This window comes from Heteronotia binoei, chromosome 8 (genome assembly GCF_032191835.1).
Source record: "Heteronotia binoei isolate CCM8104 ecotype False Entrance Well chromosome 8, APGP_CSIRO_Hbin_v1, whole genome shotgun sequence".
NCBI lineage: Eukaryota > Metazoa > Chordata > Lepidosauria > Squamata > Gekkonidae > Heteronotia > Heteronotia binoei.
Window position 1 is genome coordinate 9,359,077 of NC_083230.1, and position 26,205 is coordinate 9,385,281.

At 43.9% G+C, this 26,205-nt stretch overlaps 1 protein-coding gene across 1 annotated transcript in view; it reads right to left on the reverse strand.

The window, feature by feature from the left end:
* Positions 1–1,037: 1,037 nt before the first annotated feature.
* Positions 1,038–26,205, reverse strand: part of LAMB1 (laminin subunit beta 1) — a 158,928-nt gene continuing 133,760 nt past the window's right edge. Inside the window, exons 26-34 of the mRNA XM_060246076.1 lie at positions 25,532–25,716; positions 23,353–23,588; positions 16,941–17,144; positions 16,425–16,569; positions 13,193–13,400; positions 12,815–12,956; positions 6,350–6,526; positions 1,736–1,895; positions 1,038–1,425 (exon numbers count right to left, since the gene is read on the reverse strand). Of these exons, the coding sequence (XP_060102059.1) occupies positions 1,292–1,425; positions 1,736–1,895; positions 6,350–6,526; positions 12,815–12,956; positions 13,193–13,400; positions 16,425–16,569; positions 16,941–17,144; positions 23,353–23,588; positions 25,532–25,716 (1,591 nt within the window). The 3' untranslated portion in view covers positions 1,038–1,291. The remainder of the gene's footprint in view (positions 1,426–1,735; positions 1,896–6,349; positions 6,527–12,814; positions 12,957–13,192; positions 13,401–16,424; positions 16,570–16,940; positions 17,145–23,352; positions 23,589–25,531; positions 25,717–26,205) is intronic.

Here is a 26,205-nt window from a genome sequence, read left to right on the forward strand (position 1 = left end):
TGAACGTGATCTGGTGGTGGGAGAGGAGGGAGAACGAGTGATTTAACTACCTCCCTCCCAATGTCTTGAGGCCAAGCGATCTTGTTGAGCAGGAACATACCTGCACTCTAGAGCCCTGTCACTCTCCCCGAGATTCAGACACCCCCCTTTTGAAATTTAATTCAGACATCTATACTAAACGAATGTAAGTTTAGGTGTCTGAATTAAAGCAGGGGGTGGGGGAGGGAGCAAAGGTTCTGCTGTCTTTTCATTTTCTGGAATAGCTGAAACAAGATCAAAACTAGCTCCATTTCAATTCTAGCTTCTACAAGGAATGATAAATAAAAGCACTAAGGGGCAGTTGTCAGATACAATGAAATAAGTGTGATTGTATCTCTTTTTAAGATATCCTTTTGACTTTTTGTTTTTCATAACAGAAAACCATGGAGGTTTGATAGCTACATTTCAGTGTTCTTTATTACAGTACATTTTAGAATATGAGAAAATGAAACTTGTGCATTAGATGTAAGTTCTGTAACTCAACATTTAATAAATTTGCTTTTAATGGGGATGTGCCAAATTCACAAGGGTCTTGAACCGGCAACCAACAGTGCATAAAGCGGAGTTTCACCTTAAGAGAGGTAGATTCAGGTAGATAGCCATGTTGGTCTAAAGCAACAGAACAAAGTTGGAGTCCAGTGGTACCTTTAAGACCAATGAAGTTTAATTCTGGGTGTCAGCTTTCGTGCGCATGCACACTTCTTCAGAATGGCATAAACTTTGCTTAGGATGGCACTGCAAAGGCATCTCTCTGGCTCTGTTAGTGTAGTTGGCCGGTGGATGTCCTTGCAGTATCCTGCTCCTCAGGGTTTCACACGGCTAGTTCTCTTCGAGCCCATTTGCTCATTCAAACAGAACTGCCTGTCTTCAACTCCTTGGTGATGCAATGGAAATGCACACCACAGTAAGCAAAGGCCTCTCAGCACAGAAAACTGGTGCATGGCGCCTGAGCCCACAGAATGTAACCCTCTAAACAAAAATTAGCTTGTTAAGTCCCATAATTTGAAGCTAAGATTTTATTAGCAGAATGTTTTTAAAATCACCATTTGGGATAATGAAAGTATCGTTTAAATGAATCGCGCTTTGTTACAAAAGTATTGTTTTATTTTATAAACAAGAGAGAAGTTCTTTGGGATTTTAAAAAAAGATATTAAAACTAGTATTCAGCCTGATTACACTATCCATTTAAGACATGTAAACTTTAAGAGGAAATGAAGGCCTTTTTCTTAAGAGATTCCTTCTTTCCCAATTACTAACAGGTGCTGTAAACAGCAACTTTTTGGCTAATGGCCTGCAGAAGGCCACGGACAGTTTCTTCCAGCTGTACCAACTGTTTGGCCTTTTCTTCCAAGACTCTTTGGTTCTGTTCATATGTATTTTCCAATTCTGCAAAAAAAAAAAAAAAGACATCAGAGTCAGGTTATTCCAACAGCAAGCTCTGATTATGAGATAATCTGGGGGTGAAAGAAATGGAAAATAGAAGCCAGTATTCTTGTACCAGTTGACTGGCCCTTAATAAAGGGAAAGGCTTCTAATAAAGAATAAGAACAGCTGCTTCTCATCATGCTTGACTGTGATGCTGAGGAGATGGGGATGGGGAAGCACAGCCCAGAGCTGTAATTGAGAACACATGTCTGGTGTCTTTGTTTCTGGAACATTTAAAAGCCTTTGTTGTTTTGGGGTGGTTTTTTTTTACCTCTGACCAGCTGAAGTTTGCTGTTTGCTTGATCTAGCAGCACTTTTGCTTCATTCTGCAGTGCTTCTGCTTTCTTCTGGGCATCTGCAGACTCCCCTGTTTTTTTGGCAATTAGGATTTCAACCGTTCTGTACTTGTCGTTGACATCATTGTCCAAGACCTGCAGTATGAGTTTCGGACACAAGATGGAAGTATTTGTCAGACAATGCAAGAGGCATCACTGAAACAATGGAGAGGGGCCCAGTGCTATGAGCAGGGTCTGTAGCATGCAATTGTTCTCTGTGAATCAGAGCATCTTTCCCCTTCCCTTGTCACCTTTTCCTTTGTGAAGGAAAATGCACCAGTTGTGGCACGATATTCCCATTCTTTCAAATAAGTCTGTGAGGGTGCTCCGACTCTCATGAGGAATGCCATGTGTTTGTTTTGTTGTTAGTGGCAATGGTTGACCTAGCAAGAAAATGCCACAGCTGTTTTTCATCTCTGTTTTAGAAGTGTGTTCTTGACAGTGAGGAAACTATAATCATTTTAACTCAAAGGAAAAATGGCATAAACTCTAAAGACACTTTTTTGTGTATTATTTCACTCTTAGGAATGCATAACATATGCAGATTTCTACTGGTATCAGTGTCCTCTGAGGTGCCAAACAAGTACCGTATTTTTCGCTCCATAAGACGCACCTGAACATAAGACGCACCTAGTTTTTAGAGCCGTTTGTGTGAATTTAGAGGCATTTGTGTGAATTTTTTGCAGTATTCGCTCCTTAAGACGCACACACTTTTCCCTCCACTTTTTTGGGGGGGAAAAGTGAGTCTTATGGTGCAAAAAATACTGTACTTGTTTTAATAAGCATTCATCTTGGATCATTTGTACCCACTATCAGAAAAGTCTGGGACTAGCAAATGCTGCTCCCTATAAAGCAAGCAAAAAACTGTGGGTGACTAGAGGAAGTTTATAAATTAGGGATATGCAGTTGTATGTGTATTCAAACAACGCCTTGTTAGTATCTTCTAGAATATATTTGAAGGCTCTATATCAGGGGTGTCAAACACGCAGCCCAGGGGCTGAATCAGGCCATTGGAGGGCTCCTATCAGGCCCCCAAGCAACTGGCTCTTGTCTGCTTCCTTCTCCCTCTCTTGCTTCCTTCTGCATCTCCGCTTGCTTTGCAAGGTTTGCTCAATCACACAGGAGTTACAGAGCAAAACCTCAATTTTCGCCATTGGCTGAGGCTCCTCCCCCTCCTGATCCCCTGGGGTAGGAGGGAAAGAGCCAGAGCTTCTTTTGCCCAGTTCCCTGGATCCCATAGGAGAATACAAAGAAAGCACCTTTACGACCAACGTGCTAATGTTTTAAGCATGCCTTTAAGTTTTTTTTCTTTCAAAAAATCTTTAGTCGCGTTTGTCTGCATCCTTTAAAAAGTTTATATCTCTGCTACCTAATCTTAAATAGGGACACACATGGCCTGGCCTGACTTAGCCCAGCCTGAAAGGTCTCATTTATGTCAGATCCATCCTTCATAACAAATGAGTCCAACATCCCTGCACTAGATGGTATCTGGGATTTCCTGGGATACTAGGAAATGGGTCCCCAAAAAATCCAGGAAATATTGGGATGCAGCATTTTACAGCTCGCAGGCTTTTTTCCCCCTTGAATTTTTCAGTGTCTCTCTTCTCAGTCCCCAGCCCCTGTCCCCCTAGGGCTTGGTTTCAGCTTTCCAGGTTGGTTTGGCATAGATTCTGTGCTCTGGAATTAGTTCTACAAGTCTTGCAACATAGTATTCTTTGCGCAAGCTGGTTTGCGTCAGGACTGTGGTTTGCAGTGGATTCTCTGTTTCAACATTGCCTTGGCTTCTTCAGTTGGATTCCCTAATTTTGCAAGGGTCTTTGGCAGGTTTAGAAGATTCTCTGGTTTGACACTGGCTGGGATTCTTGGGTTGTACATTTGTTGTATTAGGCCTGCCATGTAGTCCTGCGCTTCTGTTGGGATTCCCTGTTTCTGCATTGGTTCTTTGGCTTGTTGGTTCTGTTTGTTGAGAGGACTTTGGCCGCAGGTTGCTTTGCTTGCTCTTGTGTATTTGGTAGGGGTCAGCATTTGGCATAGACTGAATCAACCCCCCCCCCAAAAAAAATTTCCTTACAGGAATTTTTCAGGAATTATTTAAGCCTAATACAGATTGGAAAATCTGATCAGCTACCAGTATAGCTGAGCCCAAACAAAGCTGATTCTCCCCCCGCCGCTCCGCTTTTATTTGGCTATATTCAGATATACCAAATGGCTGGTGGGCTCCTCTTCTGAAAGCCACCCCAACTGACCCTCTCTTGCCTTGCTGCTGCATGCAGACCCCGGAGCCAGCATCTCCTGCAGCACAGCTTAAACTGTGCTGCAGGAGAAGACAAGCCAGCCGAGACTGTGTGCAGTGAGGACACACCTCCCGGCACACACAGATCCTGGGGCTTGCTGCCAGGGGCAGGCGAGCTTTTAAAAAAACTGGTATTTTTCTTCTTGGGTCTATTAGACCCCCCCCCCCAAAAAAAATTCCAGATATGGTATTCAGATCCAGGATTTTTCAGAAAGCTGGGATTTTTTAGGGGGGGGGGGGGTCCAATAGGCCCAAGCTGAAAAATACGATCTTTTTTTGTCACGCCTCAAGTCTTTGGGGAAAAAAAGGAAAGAGAAATACACTAAAAAAAAAGAAGAAGAAAATCTACCTTGTCCAATGTACTAAAGTCAAACTGTGTGATTTGCAATTTGTTACAGTCAGGCTGGAGGAGGTCGCTGGAAAAATAATTCAATGGGACTTGCAAAGAACTGGATATAATTTTATAAGCTTTTAACATTTGCTCTTATGTGGGCGAAGAGAACGATACAAGGGAGTTTAGACCATGTGCATTAGGCAAGAAGCTGATCACCTGCAGGGCTTAGCTGGGAATGGGATCCCATGTCAGTACTCAATCGGCTAGATGGATTATGAAAGGTGAAGTTGAGAGTGTTACTTGGCCACCGCCAGAGGCAGGAGTCTGCACTTCACAGAGGAAGCAATGAATCCCTCCCCCCCGAAGCAACGGAGGATGGCTGAGGGCACTTTGTTCAGGGGCCCACAGAACTGGACCTCTTGGTCTAGTTCACTTGAAACTTAGAGGGCACTTAAAGAATGGGCACGAGCAGCTTCACTGCAATTTTGGTGCCATTTGGTTAAAATAATCAGCGCTTCCAGCCTTCTGGAAAGATTCCCTATAGGAAATAAGGGAGCCAATAATATTGGAATCCCCCCCAAACCCAAACAGCAAACCAGTATTTGGAACCCATATAACTGGGAATATTGATGTTTTCAGCTCCCTGATATCTGGATTTAAAAAGATGGATTTCTTTTCAAAGGTGTATGTCGCTATACTAAATCCTTTCTTAAAAAGAGTACTAACTATTGTTTTAAATCCAGACAGTTTGCATCTAGGTTGAGTTTTACAAGAATCATTAAATGCATTGTGTTGCGTTTTACGCTCCAGCGGGGATTTTTTTAAAATGGTTTGTTAATTTTAATTATTTTTATGCTGTTATAACGTTTTACTGTGTAAGTGCTGTCAGCAGGCCTTTGGAGAGGTAGCGCACAGATTTTGCTGAATAAAGGAATGTTGCCTTTCTTGGCAATTTGAGCACCGACCCAACTTCCTATTTGTCCCTTGTGACACAATGGGCGCATTCACACAAACTAAGTAATCCGCTTTGCAGCTGAATTTTTACAGTGTAAGAAGAGGAAAATGGACTTGCAAACAGTCGCCACGTGAAAGCACCTATTGTCTCTGTTGCAGCTGTCATCTGAGCCTCTCCTCACTGATGCCTAGCCGCACAATGGTTTATAACTATTTGAAATGCTCTTTTTGCTGATGGTTAAAAGCAGAATCCAAGTCCCTGCCTCAAGAAAGCTCACATTCAGGATTATTTCATTTATTCTATTTATACCTCACAAGTGGGCTCAGGGCAGCCTACAACACATAGTAAAACAATAAATAGTAGTTCATAAAACATCACAGATGCATCAGTTAAATCATGGAACAATTCTATGCAAAACTGAGCACACAAATGTTTGGTTTGCTCATGGAATGTTGGGGTGTCAGATGCTTCTTGTTCCCTGGAAGGTTGCCAAGGGGTGTTGGAGCCAAACGAACAACAAATTTGGATCAGGGATCCAATTGTCCTTAAAACATCTCTATGCTGCCTCTCTAGAGAACCTGTTCAAGGTGACTTACAAAGGAAAAGATAATAGCAACACAAAAAAACGAGAATATTGGAAAATACTGTTATCAATCCCATAAACTGTTTCAAAAATCCAGCATTAAAAACTCATAAAACAGAAAACAGCACAGAACATTGAGCAGTTTCAAATGAGTCTCATAAAACAGTTCTTAGACTAGAAGCAGATCAGTGTTGAATGGCCAAACCAAGTCTCCAACAGCCTCAATGATAATAGTTGCTAATAGTTTAGGCCAAAGTGATCTTGTTGAGCTTCCTAGGCTTTGCAAGGGAATGGACAAAGCCTTGCAGGGCAACCTGGAAATGAAGCAAATTTCTTGATGTCAAGATTTAAAGCCCCTCCCAAACCTCAAGGAGGAAGGTCTTACTTTTTTAACATCTCCTGCGGTTCGACTGACAGCAGCGACTGTTTCTTCAACTGCCCTAATGTCCTCTGAGTTTGTAGCAGCTTTTTGTTTAAGCTGTTCCACGTTCCTCTCTAGTTCAGCAATGCGCAAAGTAGCATTGTTCAGGGTTTCTTCTGATGCGGCAGTTTCAGATTCAATCTAATAAACAGTAGAATGAAGCAAGAGAATATTCTTCAAAACTCCAGTGCATCTGGAATAGGCTGATTTATTTCACCATCTCATTTTGTTTTCCAGTGTACCTTACTGGGGCACCTACCAAGAACAGCTCTCTTCACAGTCCACTTTGGTTTAAAAGGAAGGAAGAAAAATCTCAACATGCCGAGTGACAAAAAAAAACAACCTAGAGAGCATTAAATTTGCCATGATAGATGCTTGAATAACACCCTAGGGTGTTTAATAATCTATTTCTGGAGATATCTAAATACATGGATCATAGAATCATAGAGTTGGGACCTCCAGGGTCATCTAGTCCAATCCTCAGCACAATGCAGGAAACTCACAAACACCTCCCCCAAAATTCACAGGATCTTCATTGCTGTCATATGGCCATCTAGCCTCTGTTTAAAAACCTCCAAGGAAGGAGAGCCCACCACCTCCCGAGGAAGCCTGTTCCACTGGGAACCGCTCTAACGGTCAGGAAGCTCATCCTAATGTTGAGCCAGAAACTCTTTTGATTTAATTTCAGTCCATTGGTTCTGGTCCTACCTTCCAGGGCCACAGAAAACAATTCCACACCATCCTCTATATCGGGGTGGCCAACGGTAGCTCTCCAGATATTTTTTGCCTACAACCCCCCTCAGCTTCAGCCAGCACAGCCAATGGCTGGGGCTGATGGGAGTTGTAGGGAAAAAACATCTGGAGAGCTACCGTTGGCCACCCCTGCTGTATATGACAGCCCTTCAAGTACTTGAAGATGGTGATCATATCACCTCTCAGCTGCCTCTCACCTCTCCAAGCTAAACATCTCCAGCTTCTTCAACCTTTCCTCATAGGACTTGGTCTCCAGACCCCTTACCATCTTCGTCGCCCTCCTCTGGACCCATTCCAGCTTGTCTATATCCTTCTTAAAATGTGGTGCCCAAAACTGAACACAATACTCCAGGTGAGGTCTTATCAGAGCAGAGTAAAGCGATACCATCACATCAGGTGATCTGGACACTATACTTCTGTTGATACAGGCCAAAATTGCATTTGCCTTTTTAGCCACCGCATCACACTGTTGACTTATGTTCAGTGTATGATCCACTAAGATCCAAAGGACCCCTAGATCCTTTTGCACATACTACTGCTAAGACAAGTCTCCCCCATCCTATAACCATGCATTGGATTTTTCCTACCTAAATGCAGAACTTTACATTTATCCCTGTTAAAATTCATTTTACTGATTTTAGCCCAGTTTTCCAGCCTGTCAAGGTCATCCTATATCCTGTTTTGTCTTCTTCTGTGTTTGCAACCCCTCCCAATTTAGTATCATCTGCAAATTTAATAAGCATTCCCTCTATCCCTTCATCCAAATCATTGATAAAGATGTTGAACAAAAGAGGTCCAAGGACAGATCCTTGAGGCACTCCACTTGTCACTCCTTTCCAAGAGGATGAGGAACCATTCACAAGCACTCTTTGGGTGCGATACGTCAACCAGTTACAGATCCACCTAACGGTAACAGGATCCAAACCACATTTAACAACTTGTCAACAAGGATAGTATGTGGAACCTTATCAAAAGCTGAGCTTTAGCTTCCCTAACTTCTTCTCTACAAGCACCGGTGATTTGTTCATATTCATCCTTGGTTATAAGGCCCTCCTTCCAATTCCTAAAGGAGTCTTTTTTATTTCTCAAGACTTTAGAGAGCTTCTTTAAGCTTTTTCCATCTTTTCTTCTCATAGGAATCGTCTGTGATTGCGCTTTCAGTATTTCGCTTTTAAGAAACTCCCACCCCTCCTGAACCCCCTTCCTCCTAAGTATTTCTGACCATGGGATTTCACCCAGCATAGTTCTAAGTTTATCAAAGTTTGCCTTTCTGAAGTCCAACCTATAAGTCTGACTATGTTTAGCTTTTCCCTTCCCTAAGACTGTAAATTCCAAAATCACATGGTCACTACTGCCTAGGGTGCCCACTATTTCCACATCTTCAATCAATTCTTCCTTGTTGGTGAGAATTAAATCAAATATGGATCAGGTCCATAATGACAATGAAACAGATTTTCCTACAAACTTGGGGGGCACTCCAGGTTTGTAGAAAAATAAGGTTGACAGAAGGGGAAGGGGAGAGTGGTAGAGGTGGGGGGGGCAAAGAGAAATGAATAAGTTGGTAGAGAAGAGATTGGGGCAAAAGCAATGAGGTAGGCTTGACAGATAAGGGGAGGGGAAGAAAGAGAGGGAAGATTGTTAAAGAAGAGGGAGAGAGAAAGAAGCAAAGAGAGAGAAGGGATGTACCCTCCCCACAAGTTTCTTGCAGGTCCTCACTTGTATATTCTAATAGAAAAGTTGGCCAAATCTGAGGATACTTAAATCTAGTGAACAGAGCTGAATGGACAAGACAGATTATTCTAAAAACTTTAAAAAATGCCCCATGTTTGCAAAATAATTTGAACCCTTAAACCTCCCCTCCCCCCCCCCCAAATACAGGGTTTTAAAACCCCAAAATGATAAAAGGAACACCTGTAGCTTAAAAAAAAATTGATGCCCTCAGCATTCTAGGCTTGATTTCTATCAGTAAAAGGCAGGGGGAGGGGTCCTTCCAGGGCTGTTTGGGAGGACTCATTGGGCCGGGCCGGGCCAGGCAGAAACCACTCAACTTCCCTGGCAAGGGAGATGCCATGATAGACAGACAGACACCATCCAACTTGCATCATTCACCTAGATCTGCCTGCTTGCCACTGTTCAACAGCAGCCATCCTATGTAAACCACTGTGGTATTGGAGCTTCAGCGATGGGTCTGGGAAACCCAGGTTCAGGTCACCATGCTGTCATGGAAGCTCACTAGGTGATGTTGTGCAAGTGACACACATTCAGCCTAAGCTACCTCACAGGGTTGTTATGAGGATAACGAGGATAGGATAATAAAGTCAGCTGCTTTGGTCCCTACTGTGGACAATAAAGGTAAAGAAGGAGGCACCAGATCACTACCAACCCATGGGGTGACGTCACATCAGGACATTTTCTTGGCAGACTATTACAGGGTGGTTTGCCATTGCCTTCCCCAGTCACCTACACTTTACCCCAGCAAGCTGGGTACTTGTGGAGAATGGTGGTGTATAAATGAAGGAAATAAATAATACATATAGCTGAAGATGGGAAGTAGATAAAAGGCAGGTTGGTGAATAGCTGAGAAGAAAAGAATGAGAGAGGGAAAAGGGAGAGCATTCAGGAGCAGCCAGGATGAGGAAAAGGGGAAATAATGTGGGAAGGGGAATACAGGGGAAAGTTAAGGCCCCCCCCCCCCCAAGTTCTTGAGGGATCCCTGGCCCAGCAGCACCACACAACTGGGCCACAGCTTTCCTAGGTAGAAACTCCGGTGAGGGGAGTTGAGGACAGATGGACTGATAGGTTGTCTGTTCGGTGGGAAGGACAGAAGGAGGCAGGAAAAGTGGAGAGGCTATGAGGGCTTTCATGGAAAGGGAAGAGAAGGGGGTTCCCTCTTGTTATACTTATATTCTGCCTTTGCATAGCCCATGAGACTGATCATGCCTGGTTAGCGGGGGCTCCAAGCCCACTTGGCTAGGCAAGAATTATTTAGGTCATTTTTATATTGGTATTGTTGTCAGTAGATAACACACAAAAATCCTATAAATATTACCAACGAGTTGCTGCTAGCCTGCTAAGATGTAACGATAGTATGCAACTGGCTCTTGCAATGAAATTATGCCGGATGTGGCAGCCAATAGTATGTGTATATGCTAACGTGCCAATGTGTCATTGTGACCATTTTGAAAGAAGGTAGAGCAGCTTGGTATCGCAGGCTTTTTGGCTTAGCTCCATTTAAGTGTTTATTAGATATAACTGTCTTGAATGCCATCTGTTGAAGCCAGATATCATCAAGGAGATAACATGTCTGTGGTCATTTGTCCACATGCTGGGATAGTAAGAAACATGACAAAAACTCAAGCAGCAAATACGGCCGACAATACTCAGCTGACTGTCCGCCTTGGCTGTGAAGGATCTCCTCTGTGTCCCCCTGCAGCTCTCTTTCCTCAGTCCATCTGTGCAGAGCTCTTCTGGTTCAAAAAGGGGGTTGGCCCCTTGTTGATGTGCAAAGTCATCAACAATCCAGTGATTTGATTTTTCCACTTTCCATAAATTTTCTATACAAGGCCATATCAAATTGAAATGGTCTGCTGAATACTTTCATGTTAGCTATTTACAAAGGCAAACAGAATGAATTGTGGGATTATTACTGGGAGAACATAAGAACATAAGAGAAGCCATGTTGGATCAGGTCAATGGCCCATCCAGTCCAACACTCTGTGTCACATAAGAACATAAGAGAAGCTATGTTGGATCAGGCCAATGGCCCATCCAGTCCAACACTCTGTGTCACATAAGAACATAAGAGAAGCCATGTTGGATCAGGCCAATGGCCCATCCAGTCCAACACTCTGTGTCACACAGTGGCCAAAAAATTATATATATGTGTGTATATATATATATATGTATATATATATATATATATGTATATATATATATATATATATATATATATATATATATATATATATATATATATATATATATATACACACACACACACACATATATATACACACTGTGGCTAATAGCCACTGATGGACCTCTGCTCCATATTTTTATCTAACCCCCTCTTGAAGCTGGCTATGCTTGTAGCCGCCACCACCTCCTGTGGCAGTGAATTCCACATGTTAATCACCCCTTGGGTGAAGAAGTAACTCCTTTTATCCGTTCTAACCTGACTGCTCAGCAATTTCATTGAATGCCCACGGGTTCTTGTATTGTGAGAGATGAAAAAGGAAGGGGGCATATACTTTTTATTTATTATTTTATTTATTAAAAATTGGTCTCCAAAGATACCTAGAAGCTCTCAACAAGTACTGCCATGCTAATTTGCTTAAAATTAATTATACGAAAACAAACATAGTAATATTTTCCAAAAAACGGTCCCCCTTCAGATGGCACATGGGGAATGTCAAAATCAAACAAGTTAAAAGTTATGAATATCTTGACATCACATTTAACTACCTCAACTGGGCAGCTCACAGAAGTAGGGCTATAAAACTGGCAAGGATCTCCCTTTCGCAACACAAGCCTTTTTTCTTTACTAATGGCAATCAATATGTCCCTGCTGCAAAAAGAATATTTAGCTCCAGAATCCGACCTCAGGTCCTGTTTGGAATCTCTGTTTGGTTCAGTGCCCTCAATCACGACGTTGAGAATAACCAAGCAATTTTTATCAGACAAATTTTGGATGCCCCTAAATTCGTGCTTTATTTTACAATCTGCTCTGAAGTTGGACAAAATCTAACTGAGACCAAAGCCTGGATTTTAACATCACACTACTGGCTCAGGCTCTATTTTAGAACTAAGCCAGGCTCTCTCTTATCTCTTTTGCAAAAAGAACTGCACTTTGCTTCTTGGAACTCCAAGATGATATCTAAATTAAGCCAATTTGTTATCCTTCTCGATGATTTATCATTATCTGAGGCATCTTATATTTCTAAATTAATCAAACGACGATTACTTGACGCTGAGCAGCAAAAACTATTCCCCCACCCAACCCCTTATCTATTCTCCTGCTATGCTCGGTCTCACAAATCACTTCGGGAAAATGCCCCAATATTTTTATAATCTTGATATATATAATCTCCAACACGGAGTCTTTCTTCTGGCAAGGGCTAACGCATTCCCCTCTAGAATGCTCTATGGCAGATACCGTCACATCCCGAGACAAGAACGGCTATGTCCTTGTAGTCTTAACTGTCTGGACGCAATTGAGCACATAATTGTGGAGTGTCCTCTGCATGAGTTACCCCATGAAAAACTGCTCTTAACTTGGCTGTATCCCAAAAGGTATCTGAATACTAAGCTGAAATGTCAATTTCTTTTAAATTTCATTTATTTTAAATGATTTGGTCCCTGAGATTACTAATGCTGTCACCAAATTTCTTATAGAAGTTCTTAAAAATTTAAAATTTTAGATAGCAATGTTCTTTACTATACTTATTTGTATGGAATCGGGTACAGAGACATTTCAAAACCACCTTAATTCAGGAGCTAGCCTCCGAATTTGCTACAATAAAATTTGAAAGATCTGTGTGCTGCATGTCGTCGTTTCACACTTTATCTTATGGGAAAGTAGAGCTGTCTACACTGCACTTGCATTGGGAGCCTCTATAGCCATAACTCAGCCTTCAGAAACGGCTTCAACAACAGAATTCGACAGTGAAAACTCACAGAGGTAAGAAGGTCTTGTGTCCCCTGGATATCTTCATCTGCTAGTTTGATGGCCTTTTCAGCTGCATTTTGGGCTTTTTCAGCTTCTTCCAGAGCCTCTTTCACCATGTCTGCAGTGACTTTAATATCTGTTGCACTTTTACTGGAAGTTGGAATTTTTTTTAAAAAAAAAAATGAACAATGTTAACAGTACTCAAAACAAGGAATTTTCTCAGCATTTCATTCAATGTGTGCAACAGGCTAAGCTTGTCATTTATGTCTAAGCCCTTCGTAGCATTAAGCATTTAGATGAAAGGACAAAGATGTGAGACAACTAGTCCCTTCCATATCCAACTTATGCAAGGCAAGTTCACTATCAATCAGGGCGTAATAAGCTACCTCGTTTGCTTAGCTTCATGCAACAGCATCTTTGCCCGTGCAATATCTCCAGAGCTCTGTTGTAGAACAACCTCAACATCAGAAAGGCTTTCCACCCGCTCCCGAATACTGTCTGCCAGGGCCTGTAGCTGGTCAGGTGTGCTGGGCATCTCCATGGTGAGCACTTCATTAGCAACGGCTTCGATGCTGTCCAGATCAGCACCGTCTTCTGTTAAAATGTCAAAACAAACAAAAAGAGAAGCGAGTATGACATCGGGAGACTAGCAGTTCCTCTGCTGTTATGGTGTGCCAATATGTAGGAAGCAAGAAGATGTTAATTTTCATTTGCCAGACCTGAAGAACTTTATCTTTGATTAACTGGAAGATGCCCTAGGCTTTCTGCAGAAGAAAGGTTCACCATATGACAAAAGGTCAAGAAATCACAACAGGGTGACACATCAAAAATGTTAGTGGGAGAGGGGCTGTGGCTTAGTGGTAGAGCACCTGCTTGGGATGCACACAGTCCCAGGATCAATCCCCTCCATCCACGGCTGGCCCTAGACTGTCTGACACTCTAGGCAAGGCAAACTTCTGGCAACCCCCCTGCACTGATAACTACACCGAGTCACATGGGGGCACCCAATTCAGCGTCCCCGGAAGGCCGGTGCCCTATGCAATTGCCTCGTTTCCTAGTGACAGGGCTGGCCCCGCCCCTATCTCCAGTTAAAAGGGTCAGGTAGCAGGTGATATAAAAGGCCTCTACTGGAGACCCAGTGCCAGTTGGAGTAAAAATACTGACTTTGACAGGCCAATGGCCTGACTCAGTACAAGCCAGCTGTTGTATTCAATGCAGCCCTGTAGCTAGGGGCTATGGGGGAAGGGGGCTGTGGGGGGCCTCAGGGGGAGAGGGCCCTTTAAATTGCGCAGGAGGCTGGTGACTGCTCCTGCCACCCCTGAGTGATTTAGAGCCCACTGGTCAGCTGATTTGTGAGCCCTTTAAATGGCACGGGAGGGGCAGAGGCTGTTCCTGGGCACTCCTCCTGCATTATTTAAATCATGTAGACGGGGGAAGGAGAAAGGCAGCCCTGGGATGGTGACGGCCCCCCAAAAAAAACCCTGTCAAGGGGCCAGGCCCTGTGGGCCCCCTGGTTAGCTATGGGCCTGATTCAATGTAATGTGAGAATTTGGCCCCAAGCATGCAATGAATTCTGATCACATCTACCTACCAAAGATAGTGATCTGGCTACCATTATCCTATGATGGAAGTAATGTGTGCAGAATTACCCACATTCTTTCAGCTTGCATTCAGCCTTCTTCAATATTGGGCTATGCGACAGATCATAAACACTAAAAAAATGGTAAAATTAAGGTATTTTCTGCATACATGCACTGTGCAAAAAAATCAGTGAGGAAAACACAGTCCCTTTCAGCGTCCCATTCCTCAGTGCATCTAAATCTGGGGCAACAAGTGCCTTGCTTACTACACTGTCATTTTTTTCCTCACCAAGTATTTGTTCAAGAATGATGCTACATAGTGGTGTGCAAGGAGGCTCATCCAAGAGTATCTTGGCTAGTAAGAGAAGCTGAAGTTGTTTTATAAACTGTTTTTCTATTACATGCTCTCAGCCAGCCATCTTGGATGCTCTAGCTTAAGTCATAGCAGTATTTTCCTTCCCTGTACAAAGAAAAAGATTTACACCTCATTGGTACTGCTTCATCTAATCCAGCGTCACTTATTTGCAGTTCGATACAAATATAAACACAATTTCTTCTCCGGAGAAATCCAGATTCTCTGGAGTCAGGTGAAACTAGGAACTTCTCATCAAAGAATGACCACCCCTTTGCTATTTGCAGATAACAGATCCCCAGAAACCAATATTTTGAGAGAATGTGACCTTAGCCTTCAACTGGAAATGAGTTTTCCTGTCTGCAAAGGGTAATATTTATGGGAATTTAAGTCACCCTGTCCTGATGTTACAGAACAGTAAAGCAGACATACCACCAAGTCATTCAGACTCTAGAGAAAGGGAAAGATGCAAAGGGACCCAGGAAGAAGAGGAGGGTGAGATTGGGGTAGATACTGTGGAAAGCAGCAATCAGAAGCTGCCATCAGCTAGAAAATGGAGACAAGAATTAGTGGATTAATATTTAAGATGTTCCACCCACCATCTTTGCCAGTAGACAACAAACCCCAGCTTCTTAATATTTTACTGGGACCGAACAAATTCTTAGTACAAAGTGGAAACGCGTCAAAAAATCTGAGCTGCCCATTTCTCTGCAGTCTTCAGAATAGTCATTGGGATTAGGGTTTGTAGAATCTTTCGGGCTCAAGTGCCGTGTTCTACTGGAGAAAGTTTTCCTTCCAGACGTTTCGTTCTCAGCTGCGGAGAACATCCTCAGTGGCGTTGCAGCCGGAGCAGGCGTTCTTGGCTGCTGTGCATTGAGAAGGTCAGAACAGCAGCCAAGAAGGTCAGAACGCCAAGAAGCAGCCAAGAAGGTCAGAACAGCAGCCAAGAAGGTCAGAACGCCAAGAAGCAGCCAAGAAGGTCAGAACGCCTGCTCCGGCTGCAACGCCACTGAGGATGTTCTCCGCAGCTGAGAACGAAACGTCTGGAAGGAAAACTTTCTCCAGTAGAACACGGCACTTGAGCCCGAAAGATTCTACAAACCCTAATGATGATGCCAGCCGTGAAAACCTGAAATCTTTGAGTAATTGGGATTCTTTAATTGAAATGCACAGAGGGAATTAAATTAAACCAATGGGCTATGTCAACAGTGACTAAAATGTGAGGGGGGGGGAATTCTACAGGCCTTTTAGTGAGTGACAAACATCTCCCTCCAGTCCTCTCCCTCCCATGTCCACATGTCTTTTTAAATTTCAAGCTGCTTGGGGAGCCAGTCTGTCTGGAAAGTGGGGCCTGCATGAACACAAGCAAAGGACCTTGGGAAACAGCAAACAGGAGCAGCAGGCCCTGGGCAGCAAGGAAAAGCAGTTTAGAATGGGAGTGGTGCAGAAGGATGAAGGGAAGAAGAGAAGGAATCTGCAGCCTGGGACTGACACATAGCGGCTAGGAGATGCAGGAGTGGATGTTCACCTAGAGATTTGAAATAATCAGTCAAATCTTTGACTGCAGGCTTCTGATAAAAAGCCAGATGCCTTGAACTAATGACTCGGGGGAAAGGAGGAAGAGAAAGAGCATTTATTCAGAACAGAGATGCACCAGGAGTCCAACACTATCGAAACGGTCCTCACTCATCAGAAATTCTCGGATCTGCTTAATAAGGTTCCTTAGGTCCCTGTTGCTTCGGTCCACTTGCTCCCTGGTTGCATTGGTCTGCAGCAGAACTTCTTGCGCGTTCCGTTTTGCTTCGTCAGCCCTCACTTTTGCTTCAGACACCTAAGCAGACGGAGTAAAATGGACCCCTGTTTACAATTTCTAGCAAAAATGGTTTTTAATACGCAAACCCCATACTGAGAAATTTATTGACACTCTAATTGTGTGGGAGAAGATGTTCTTCATAAAACCTAGTAAATGCTCTTAAGATGAGTGTACCCAAAACATCAACAAATCCCTTGAAAAAACCCAAGCTTCTGTAAACAGTTTACAATCCAGATTCATTTTTGAAAGCACTGAGCTGAATGTGGTGTAAACAGAATGAACCGTTTTGTTCACCTCTGTCTAGACTTGCACAAATGCTTTTATATAGCTTATTTCCATTCTGATCGTTAGGATTTGAGTTACTTTTTTTGCGTGTGTGTTTAAGTTACCATTATGGAGAGCAGCTCAACGTCTTCTAGAGCAACAAGTATGTCTCTATCAAAATCCATGGCTTTTTGCCAGGCATTGTGGGCCACAGTCACTAATCCGTCACAGCCGGGTCCTCCGCATTTCTTCTTCCCCTCCTCGGTTACACAGCTCAGGCCGCCACACTCTGAATCAGCACAGGAAGCCCCTGGGGGAGTTCCACATGTCTGCAACAGACAGGATTAGACAGAAGAAAGAGTCAGAGGTTATCACTCTTTCAAAACAGGATGAAAATAATTACCATCAGCACAAGCAGAATGGAAATACAACTGCAGTTACATTCCGGAGGGGACTCCAAAAATGTTTTCGTTTTCTCCAAGCACTGCTTTGAGCTAACAATTAACGACATTCACTCATAATTTATGTAATGTTTTTAATGTATCATTGGGGGTGGTGTATTTATTTCTCAGCTGGCGTTTGACTGTGATAAATAAGAAGATGAAGAAGATGATGATATTGGATTTATATCCCGCCCTCGACTCCAAAGAGTCTCAGAGCGGCTCACAATCTCCTTTCCCTTCCTCCCCCACAACAGACACCCTGTGAGGTAGAAGAAGATATTGGATTTATATCCCGCCCTCCACTCCAAAGAGTCTCAGAGCGGCTCACAATCTCCTTTCCCTTCCCCCCCCCCACAACAGACACCCTGTGAGGTAGATTAAGATACTGGATTTGTATCCCACCCTCCACTCCAAAGAGTCTCAGAGCGGCTCACAATCTCTTTTACCTTCCTCCCCCACAACAGACACCCTGTGAGGTAGATGAAGATATTGGATTTATATCCTGCCCTCCACTCCGAAGAGTCTCAGAGCGGCTCACAATCTCCTTTCCCTTCCTTTCCCACAACAGACACCCTGTGAGGTAGATTAAGATATTGGATTTATATCGCACCCTCCACTCCAAAGAGTCTCAGAACGGCTCACAACCTCTTTTACCTTCCTCCCCCACAACAGACACCCTGTGAGGTAGATGAAGATATTGGATTTATATCCCGCCCTCCACTCCGAAGAGTCTCAGAGCAGCTCACAATCTCCTTTCCCTTCCTCCCCCACAACAGACACCCTGTGAGGTAGATTAAGATATTGGATTTATATCGCACCCTCCACTCCGAAGAGTCTCAGAACGGCTCACAACCTCCTTTACCTTCCTCCCCCACAACAGACACCCTGTGAGGTAGATGAAGATATTGGATTTATATCCCGCCCTCCACTCCGAAGAGTCTCAGAGCAGCTCACAATCTCCTTTCCCTTCCTCCCCCACAACAGACACCCTGTGAGGTAGATTAAGATATTGGATTTATATCGCACCCTCCACTCCAAAGAGTCTCAGAACGGCTCACAACCTCTTTTACCTTCCTCCCCCACAACAGACACCCTGTGAGGTAGATGAAGATATTGGATTTATATCCCGCCCTCCACTCCGAAGAGTCTCAGAGCAGCTCACAATCTCCTTTCCCTTCCTCCCCCACAACAGACACCCTGTGAGGTAGATTAAGATATTGGATTTATATCGCACCCTCCACTCCGAAGAGTCTCAGAACGGCTCACAACCTCCTTTACCTTCCTTCCCCACAACAGACACCCTGTGAGGTAGATGAAGATATTGGATTTATATCCCGCCCTCCACTCCGAAGAGTCTCAGAGCAGCTCACAATCTCCTTTCCCTTCCTCCCCCACAACAGACACCCTGTGAGGTAGATTAAGATATTGGATTTATATCGCACCCTCCACTCCAAAGAGTCTCAGAACGGCTCACAACCTCTTTTACCTTCCTCCCCCACAACAGACACCCTGTGAGGTAGATGAAGATATTGGATTTATATCCCGCCCTCCACTCCGAAGAGTCTCAGAGCAGCTCACAATCTCCTTTCCCTTCCTCCCCCACAACAGACACCCTGTGAGGTAGATTAAGATATTGGATTTATATCGCACCCTCCACTCCGAAGAGTCTCAGAACGGCTCACAACCTCCTTTACCTTCCTCCCCCACAACAGACACCCTGTGAGGTAGATGAAGATATTGGATTTATATCCCGCCCTCCACTCCGAAGAGTCTCAGAGCAGCTCACAATCTCCTTTCCCTTCCTCCCCCACAACAGACACCCTGTGAGGTAGATTAAGATATTGGATTTATATCGCACCCTCCACTCCGAAGAGTCTCAGAGCGGCTCACAATCTCCTTTACCTTCCTCCCCCACAACAGACACCCTGTGAGGTGGGTGGGGCTGAGAGGGCTCTCACAGCAGCTGTCCTTTCAAGGACAACCTCTGCCAGGGCTATGGCTGACTCAAGCCCATCCCAGCAGGTGCAAGTGGAGGAGTGGGGGAATCAAACCCAGATCTCCCAGATAAGAGTCCGCACACTTAAACACTACACCAAACTGGCTCTCCAAATAAATAATTCATTCACTACATTTCCTTTCATGGAAATGTGGAATTTCTTTCTTTAGGATACAACAAGCTGGGGTGAGGTGAGGAAGAAATAATTTCAACACATAGTTCGATAACCAGTTTTGTTTACACTATTCTTTAGAATACTATACTGGTTTCCTTTTGGCCAATACCCACTGAACCAAAACTAAACAGGAATCTTGTGACATCTTGGACACTAACAAAATTTTATTCTCACATAAGCCTTCATGGTCTAAAGTGCTTGGACATGTTAAAAATTTTGTTACATCTTTAAAGTGCCAAAATACTGTTTAGTTTTGCTGCAGCTTTCCTCACCCCTCTGCACTTTTCTCATTGGTCATATAGCTGCTGACTTAGGTTTTCCAAGTCAGATTGAACCCATACAATTCAATGACACCATTGTGGGTCATCTTACTGATGCGCCCCCACACTGGGATTGTGCTGGATAATGAGCGAGTGGGAATTGCTTCTTTTGATTTCTATCAAAGATAAGAAGAAAGGGATTACTAGTGACTCAGGAAGTCAGGATTACAATGAATCCATGTGCCCAAGGAATCAAACTACAGAAAACTGGTCAGCTATATGTTATTTTAATTATGACTGATTTATTAATTTTGATTTCTGACCCACCCTCTCCATAAGCGGGTTTAGGGTAACAACAACCAAAACAATCAAAATACAATTCTAAAAAACAAATCCGACAACATAAAGCAATTACAAAATGGTGATCATAAAACTGTGTTGTCCTTAAAGGCCCCTCACAGCTGGGATGAGTGAGAACTATACAGGATCTGACAGTTGAATTTCAGCAAAGGGCATAAAACTTTGTTTGAGATAACCACATGAGGCAGTTTAAATGTCACCATTTTTCTCAAACTCTTCTTCCTTGGGCTTTGTTCTACAGTCATCCCAGTTTCTCCTGCAGATATATGTGATTTCAGCTCTCCCAATGGAGCAGCTAGAATGCTGGATTAGGGCTTGGAAGACCTGATGTACCACAGTGTTAGGGTGATAATAACAATGGAGAAAAGGAGAACCATGTTATTAAGCCATCCTGAGCTCCCCAGAGGAAGGACAAGATAAAATGTGGATGGCAAGCCCAACCTCTAAAAATTCTCACAGGGGACACTCTAGGATGCACAGAACCCTGCCACCCCCCCCCCCACTGCCCTCCTCCATAGCATCTGCCCTGCTGCTCGCACACTTCTGCTCCCCCACGGCCGCGGGAAAAGCCAGAGAAGGGAGGGGAGGGCGCGTGGCTAGCACGTGGCTCTCTGCAGCACTCTCTGAGGCACCTTGTCAGCTAGCCACCATTGCTCTGCCTCCCTTTCAGAAGCTCCAGAAGGGAGGTGGAGGGATGCCGGCCAGCGTGCAACTTCTCTGTGGTGTTCAGAGAGCGCCTCAGAGGCTATGCACCAATCAGGTGCCCTCCTTGCCCTCCTCTGGCTTTGCCAATGGGAGGGCGGAAGGGTGCAGGAAGCAGTGTGGGAGGGCGGAAGGGTGCAGGAAGCAGTGTGGGAGGGCGGAAGGGTGCAGGAAGCAGTGTGGGAGGGCGGAAGGGTGCAGGAAGCAGTGTGGGAGGGCGGAGGGGTGCAGGAAGCAGTGTGGGTGCCGCAGAGGGCAGCATATGGTGTGGTGGGGGCATTTGTCTATGGCACTGGGCTGGGAGGGGGGAGGGCCCAATTCCCCCCCTGGCCTGGCGCCCTAGACAAATGCCTAATATGCCTAGTGGCAGGGCCACCACTGAATTCTCATATATAGAAACTAGTCAATTTTTCTAGTTGAAAAGGATTGTGCACTCTAAATTATGTAATGAAGAAATACTGTAGCCAGATTTTAATGAAGGGCTGGAGGTCATGGCTGGTTGGTTGAAGCAAAGCCAGCTGAGACTGAATCCATCTAAGCTGGAGGTTCTGTAGCTGGGGAGGGGGGATTCAGGATTGGGGTGCCAACTCCATTAACACTGGTATTTACTGTTAAGGTCAGACAACTGGTCCCCTTCCTGCCTTGCCCTGACCCAGCCACAGTAACCCATGCTTTGGTCATCTCTAGGCTAGACCAATGTACCTTGCTGTAGGCAGGGCTACTCTTGAGGCTGACCTGGAAGTTACAACTGGTCCAGAATGCAGTGGCATGGGACCCCATTAATAGCACATATTCAACTGGCCATCTCCCAGCTGCGTTGGCTCCAAGCTGAATGCCAGATCAGGTTCAAGGTTCTAGTACTAACCTTCAAGGTCTGAAATGGTCTGGGATCAACGTGCCTTTGGGACCACCTCTCCAGTTATGTTCCCCGAAGAGCACTGCGCTCAGCTGAGAAAATCTTCTGGATGTCCTTGGCCTGAGAGACATCTGGTTGTCCTCTACTAGAGCAAAGGCCATAGAACTCTCTGCCAAGCAAGAGCCATGTCCTGTGGGACCTAATTCAGTTCTGCAGGGCTTGTAAGGGAGAGATGTCCCACTACGTTTATGGTTGACGACAACAACAGTTTTCAATCAATAGTTATAACCAATGTTTTTGATCAACTTGGCTGCCTTTTCCATCCACTTCCACCCTGAGTTTAAGAATAATTGTTTTTTAGACAGCTTTTGGAATAACAGGGGTGGAAGCTGTCAAAGGGTCAAAATTACTGATTTTACTGACCAGAACTACAAAAAAGAGAGTGCGCCCTTGCTGGCCACGTGCGCTGTTGGTGCTCTCCTCTGTTGCTGCCACTGCCTTGCTGCTCTTCTGGTGAGAGGGACAGAAGAGCCCGCAAGTAGGCCTTGCTTCTGCTCCCCCCTTTGTTTGAGGATTGTTGTTCTCACCCGGAGTGCCTGCGAGACCTTTCTGCTTCTTCACAGGGCTGGAAAGACCGAGGAAGTCCCTCAGGGACAGGGCCCCTCCCCGGATGGATGGATCAAAGAGACCGACTCCAAGGAAGAGGAGGAGCCATATCCCATCTGTGGAGGACCGCCCCAATCCTCAAACCACCGGAGAAATTACATTTCATGCATTGTCTCCCCAGTTCTGCCATGTCCCAGGGAATGCATAATGGACTATATCAGGGGTGGCCAACGGTAGCTCTCCAGATGTTTTTTGCCTACAACTCCCATCAGCCTCAGCCAGCATGACTGATGGCTGGGGCTGATGGGAGTTGTAGGCAAAAAACATCTGGAGAGCTACCGTTGGCCACCCCTGGATGATATAAATGTGCTTATATCTGCCATAGGCTGACTCTCTGTCAAAATTAGTTACTTCATGAGTTTAGTGGCAGCTTTGTTGACATTTGGTCCATCATTACTTAGCATTAGCAGCTCTGACCAAGGAAGTTGTGCCAAATCCAAAGCACCATCCAGGTTACTGTAAATATCTTTAGCTGTTGCTGAGCCCATAAAAAAGGTCACAATCATATTTTTTGTTGAGTTGAACTGAAAAAAAAGGTCTTCTCACGGGGAAGTCATGTTTCCCCCCAAATGCAGTAACAAAAGCAACCCCCCCCCCCAACAAACTGCATTCATAATACTGACTTTACTGACCAGATTAAAAAACAACAACTGACAAAGTAGTTTTTACTGACCATTTTCCAACCTTGGAGTGATTATTATATTATTTTAAATATTTTTTTATTTATTTTAAATTGTATTTAAATGTTGTACACCATCCTGAGCCCCAAGTATCTGGGGAAGGCTGTCGAAAAATCAAATAGAGAGAGAGAGAGAGAGAGAGAAAGAACTTCTAATTGGTGGGAACTCTGGACTTCTACTTTGTTCAGAGTTCCTACCAATTAGAAGTTGGGTTTTCTATAAACATGTTACATCTTCAGTGTGTCCTTTCCAATTCTGTAATGCACTGAAATCTCCTCAGTACTACTAAGCCAATGCCAAGCTATTTTCAGGGAGCATCTCCCATCCCACTCCTGTCTTGCTGCTCCAATTTATTGTTGTCTCCTCTTCCTTTGCTGCAGCCATTGCCCAGCTGCTTACCTTTTCAGCTACTTCTGCCAGATCCAGACTTTGCAGTTTTCCTGCGAGTTGATCCAAGAGCCGAGACTGTTCCTCTTCTTTAACCTTGAATTCTGTTTCATTGATCAGGCTTTCCACTTCCAGGCGCAGCTCGGCTGACTGCTCTATTACACTGCCCGGAAGAAGAGTGGAGGCATTCACTCTCTCTTCTGCAGCCAAAGACATCTGGAAATATTTGGTGATGCTGTCTAAGGCACCTGCAGAAATCAAACAGTACACTCATCAAGGCTGCTTAGCTTTGTATGACACAATGTAAACCACATACATGCAGAGAGAGTCCAACTGAGGACAAAGGTGCTGTATTCTCACCTATTGTTGACCCATGAGTTAAGGTTGTTTCACAAGCTACATACAGCCTATTCTCACCCTGCTACTGTTATTATCACACAGTTCCCCCAAAAAGCCAGAACTTAGCAGAGCACATGTTTTGCATACACAAGGCCCCAACTTCATTCTCTGGCACCTCCAGTTTAAAAGGATACCAGGTAGCAGGGCTGTGAAGGGCACTTCTCTTTTAAAGAGCTGCACTAATCTCACTCATAATGGATTAGAAGTACTAACCATCTGATTCGGCATCAGACATCTCAATATGTTCAAAATTAAATGGCTTTCAGTGAACCCAGTTATGTACTGAGCCTGCTTCAGCGGGGAGGGCGGGATATAAATTAAAATTTATTATTATTATTACTGATTTGCTGCCAATTGCCCCAATCCATTTAGGGCCTATGCACACAAGGTAGGAAACGTCTACATGTGCATCCATAGACAGCAAGAAAATCTATGCACAAGCAGCTGCCGTACATGCAGCTTCTCTCACTCCCTGATGCAGAGGCCAAGAGTTGTGTACGTGGAGTCCTGTGTAAAAACAGCCATTGTGCCAAATTTACCACACCGCTTCCTTTGCACCATAAATGGTTTCTGAAAACAACTTCAGGATTGGGGGTAGGTGAACATATGAAGCTGCCTTCTACTGAATCAGACCCTCGGTCCATCAAAGTCAGTATTGTCTTCTCAGACTAGCAGCAGCTCTCCAGGGTCTCAAGCTGAGGTTTTTCACACCTATTTGCCTGGACCCTTTTTTGGAGATGCCAGGGATTGAACCTGGGACCTTCTGCTTCCCAAACAGATGCTCTACCACTGAGCCACCGTCCCTCCCTAATTCCCTAGGTGGAATTCTATGTGGACAGTCCTGCCTGGCTGCTACATGCAATTCAGCTATGGCCCTAAGTTTATATTTCTCACCAAGTACTTTATTTATTTTATTTTATTTATTTATAATTTGTATCCCGCCCTTCCCACCAGATGGCTCAGGGCGGCTTACAGCATATAAAATCTAACATGAGAACATAAAAGTTTAAACATTTCATACAATTTACATAATTAAAATATTAAAACATTCTGCAGTCTTATAAAACTACGCTCGATTTCAAATTTCAGTGCCGGTTAGTTGTAAGCCTGCCAGAAGAGGGTTGTCTTACAGGCCCTGCGGAATTGAGCAAGATCCCGCAGGGCCCTTTCCTCTTCCGGCAGCTGGTTCCACCAGGAAGGGGCCATTATGGAGAAGGCCCTACTGTGGATCGTTACTACATAAATATCCTACCACTCTGCTCAGCAAAATCTGACACCTTCCTCCAATATAAATGCTCAGTGGAAGAGAAACCTGTGTCAGAGGAATGGTTCTTAGGCTGAAGGAAGGCCCCAGTCTTTCTTAAATGGAATGAAAGGATTCTGTTCAGGAAGGATAGGGGTAGGAATGACATGTAAACAAGAAGAACAAACTTATGCTGCCACCTTGGTTTGTTTGAGATCAAGAAGGGCCATTGCTCAGTGGTAGAGCGTCAGATAAAATAATCAGGTGTTAGGTGATGTGAAAGGCCCTAAAGGCCTGAGACCTTGAAGAGCACGATACGGAATTACAGAGAGACAATACATTGGTCACCAATGTTCAATTGATTTTTAAGAGGGCTCCCACAACTAACGCTGTACCGCTGATTTAACTAAGAAAACCAAGGACAGTCTATTGCACTGAAATCAATGGGAATTAAACATGTTCACCTTTGGTTAGCTCATGCCCCCAGCTCCTTCACCTTCTTATTAAAAAGAAACATACAAGAGCAATAACAAACATGACAAAACTGACCCCGAATATCGGAGTTTTTCATTAACTCCAGTTGTTCTGCAATTGTCTTCACAACATTATCGACATTCTTTGCATCTGACTCTAGGTCATTCAACTGACTGTCCATGCTTTTGCTTTCTGATGCCACCTTGGATAGTTTTTCTTCTATTTCTTCTATCTTTTCTGTAACATCTGCTGTTAGTTTCCTGTGAACCAAAGACATTCACTGTTACAGAACAAAAACTACTGGCCTTGGATTTATTTTTAAAAATGCACTAAATGATAGCCTAATTCCTTCCTTTTGTTCCTTACAGCATGATTAATTGTTTTGTTACAACTTCCTCAACCTAAAATACTGATTTAGTAAAAGATGCCACTTCTCATCACCATGACTTTATAAACCCAAGACAGCAAAAGTCTAATAAAACAAATGGGTTGTATGAGATTTAACTTGAACTGGATTCCAAAAATACGGTGTAAAGCCTTTAACTGCACTGGTCAGAGTGTGGACCGTTAGAATCCATACATAAGTACCAATATTTTTTTTAAAAAAACCAACCAATTATTTTTACAGACTATAGGGCTGACAAGTTTCAGGGGGGTGGAGATAAGATTCTTTACTTGTGTTTCTGTAAAACACAAACTAAAACAGAAATCTGTGTAATAATTTTAAGTGGTTGCGTGTAAAGTACATT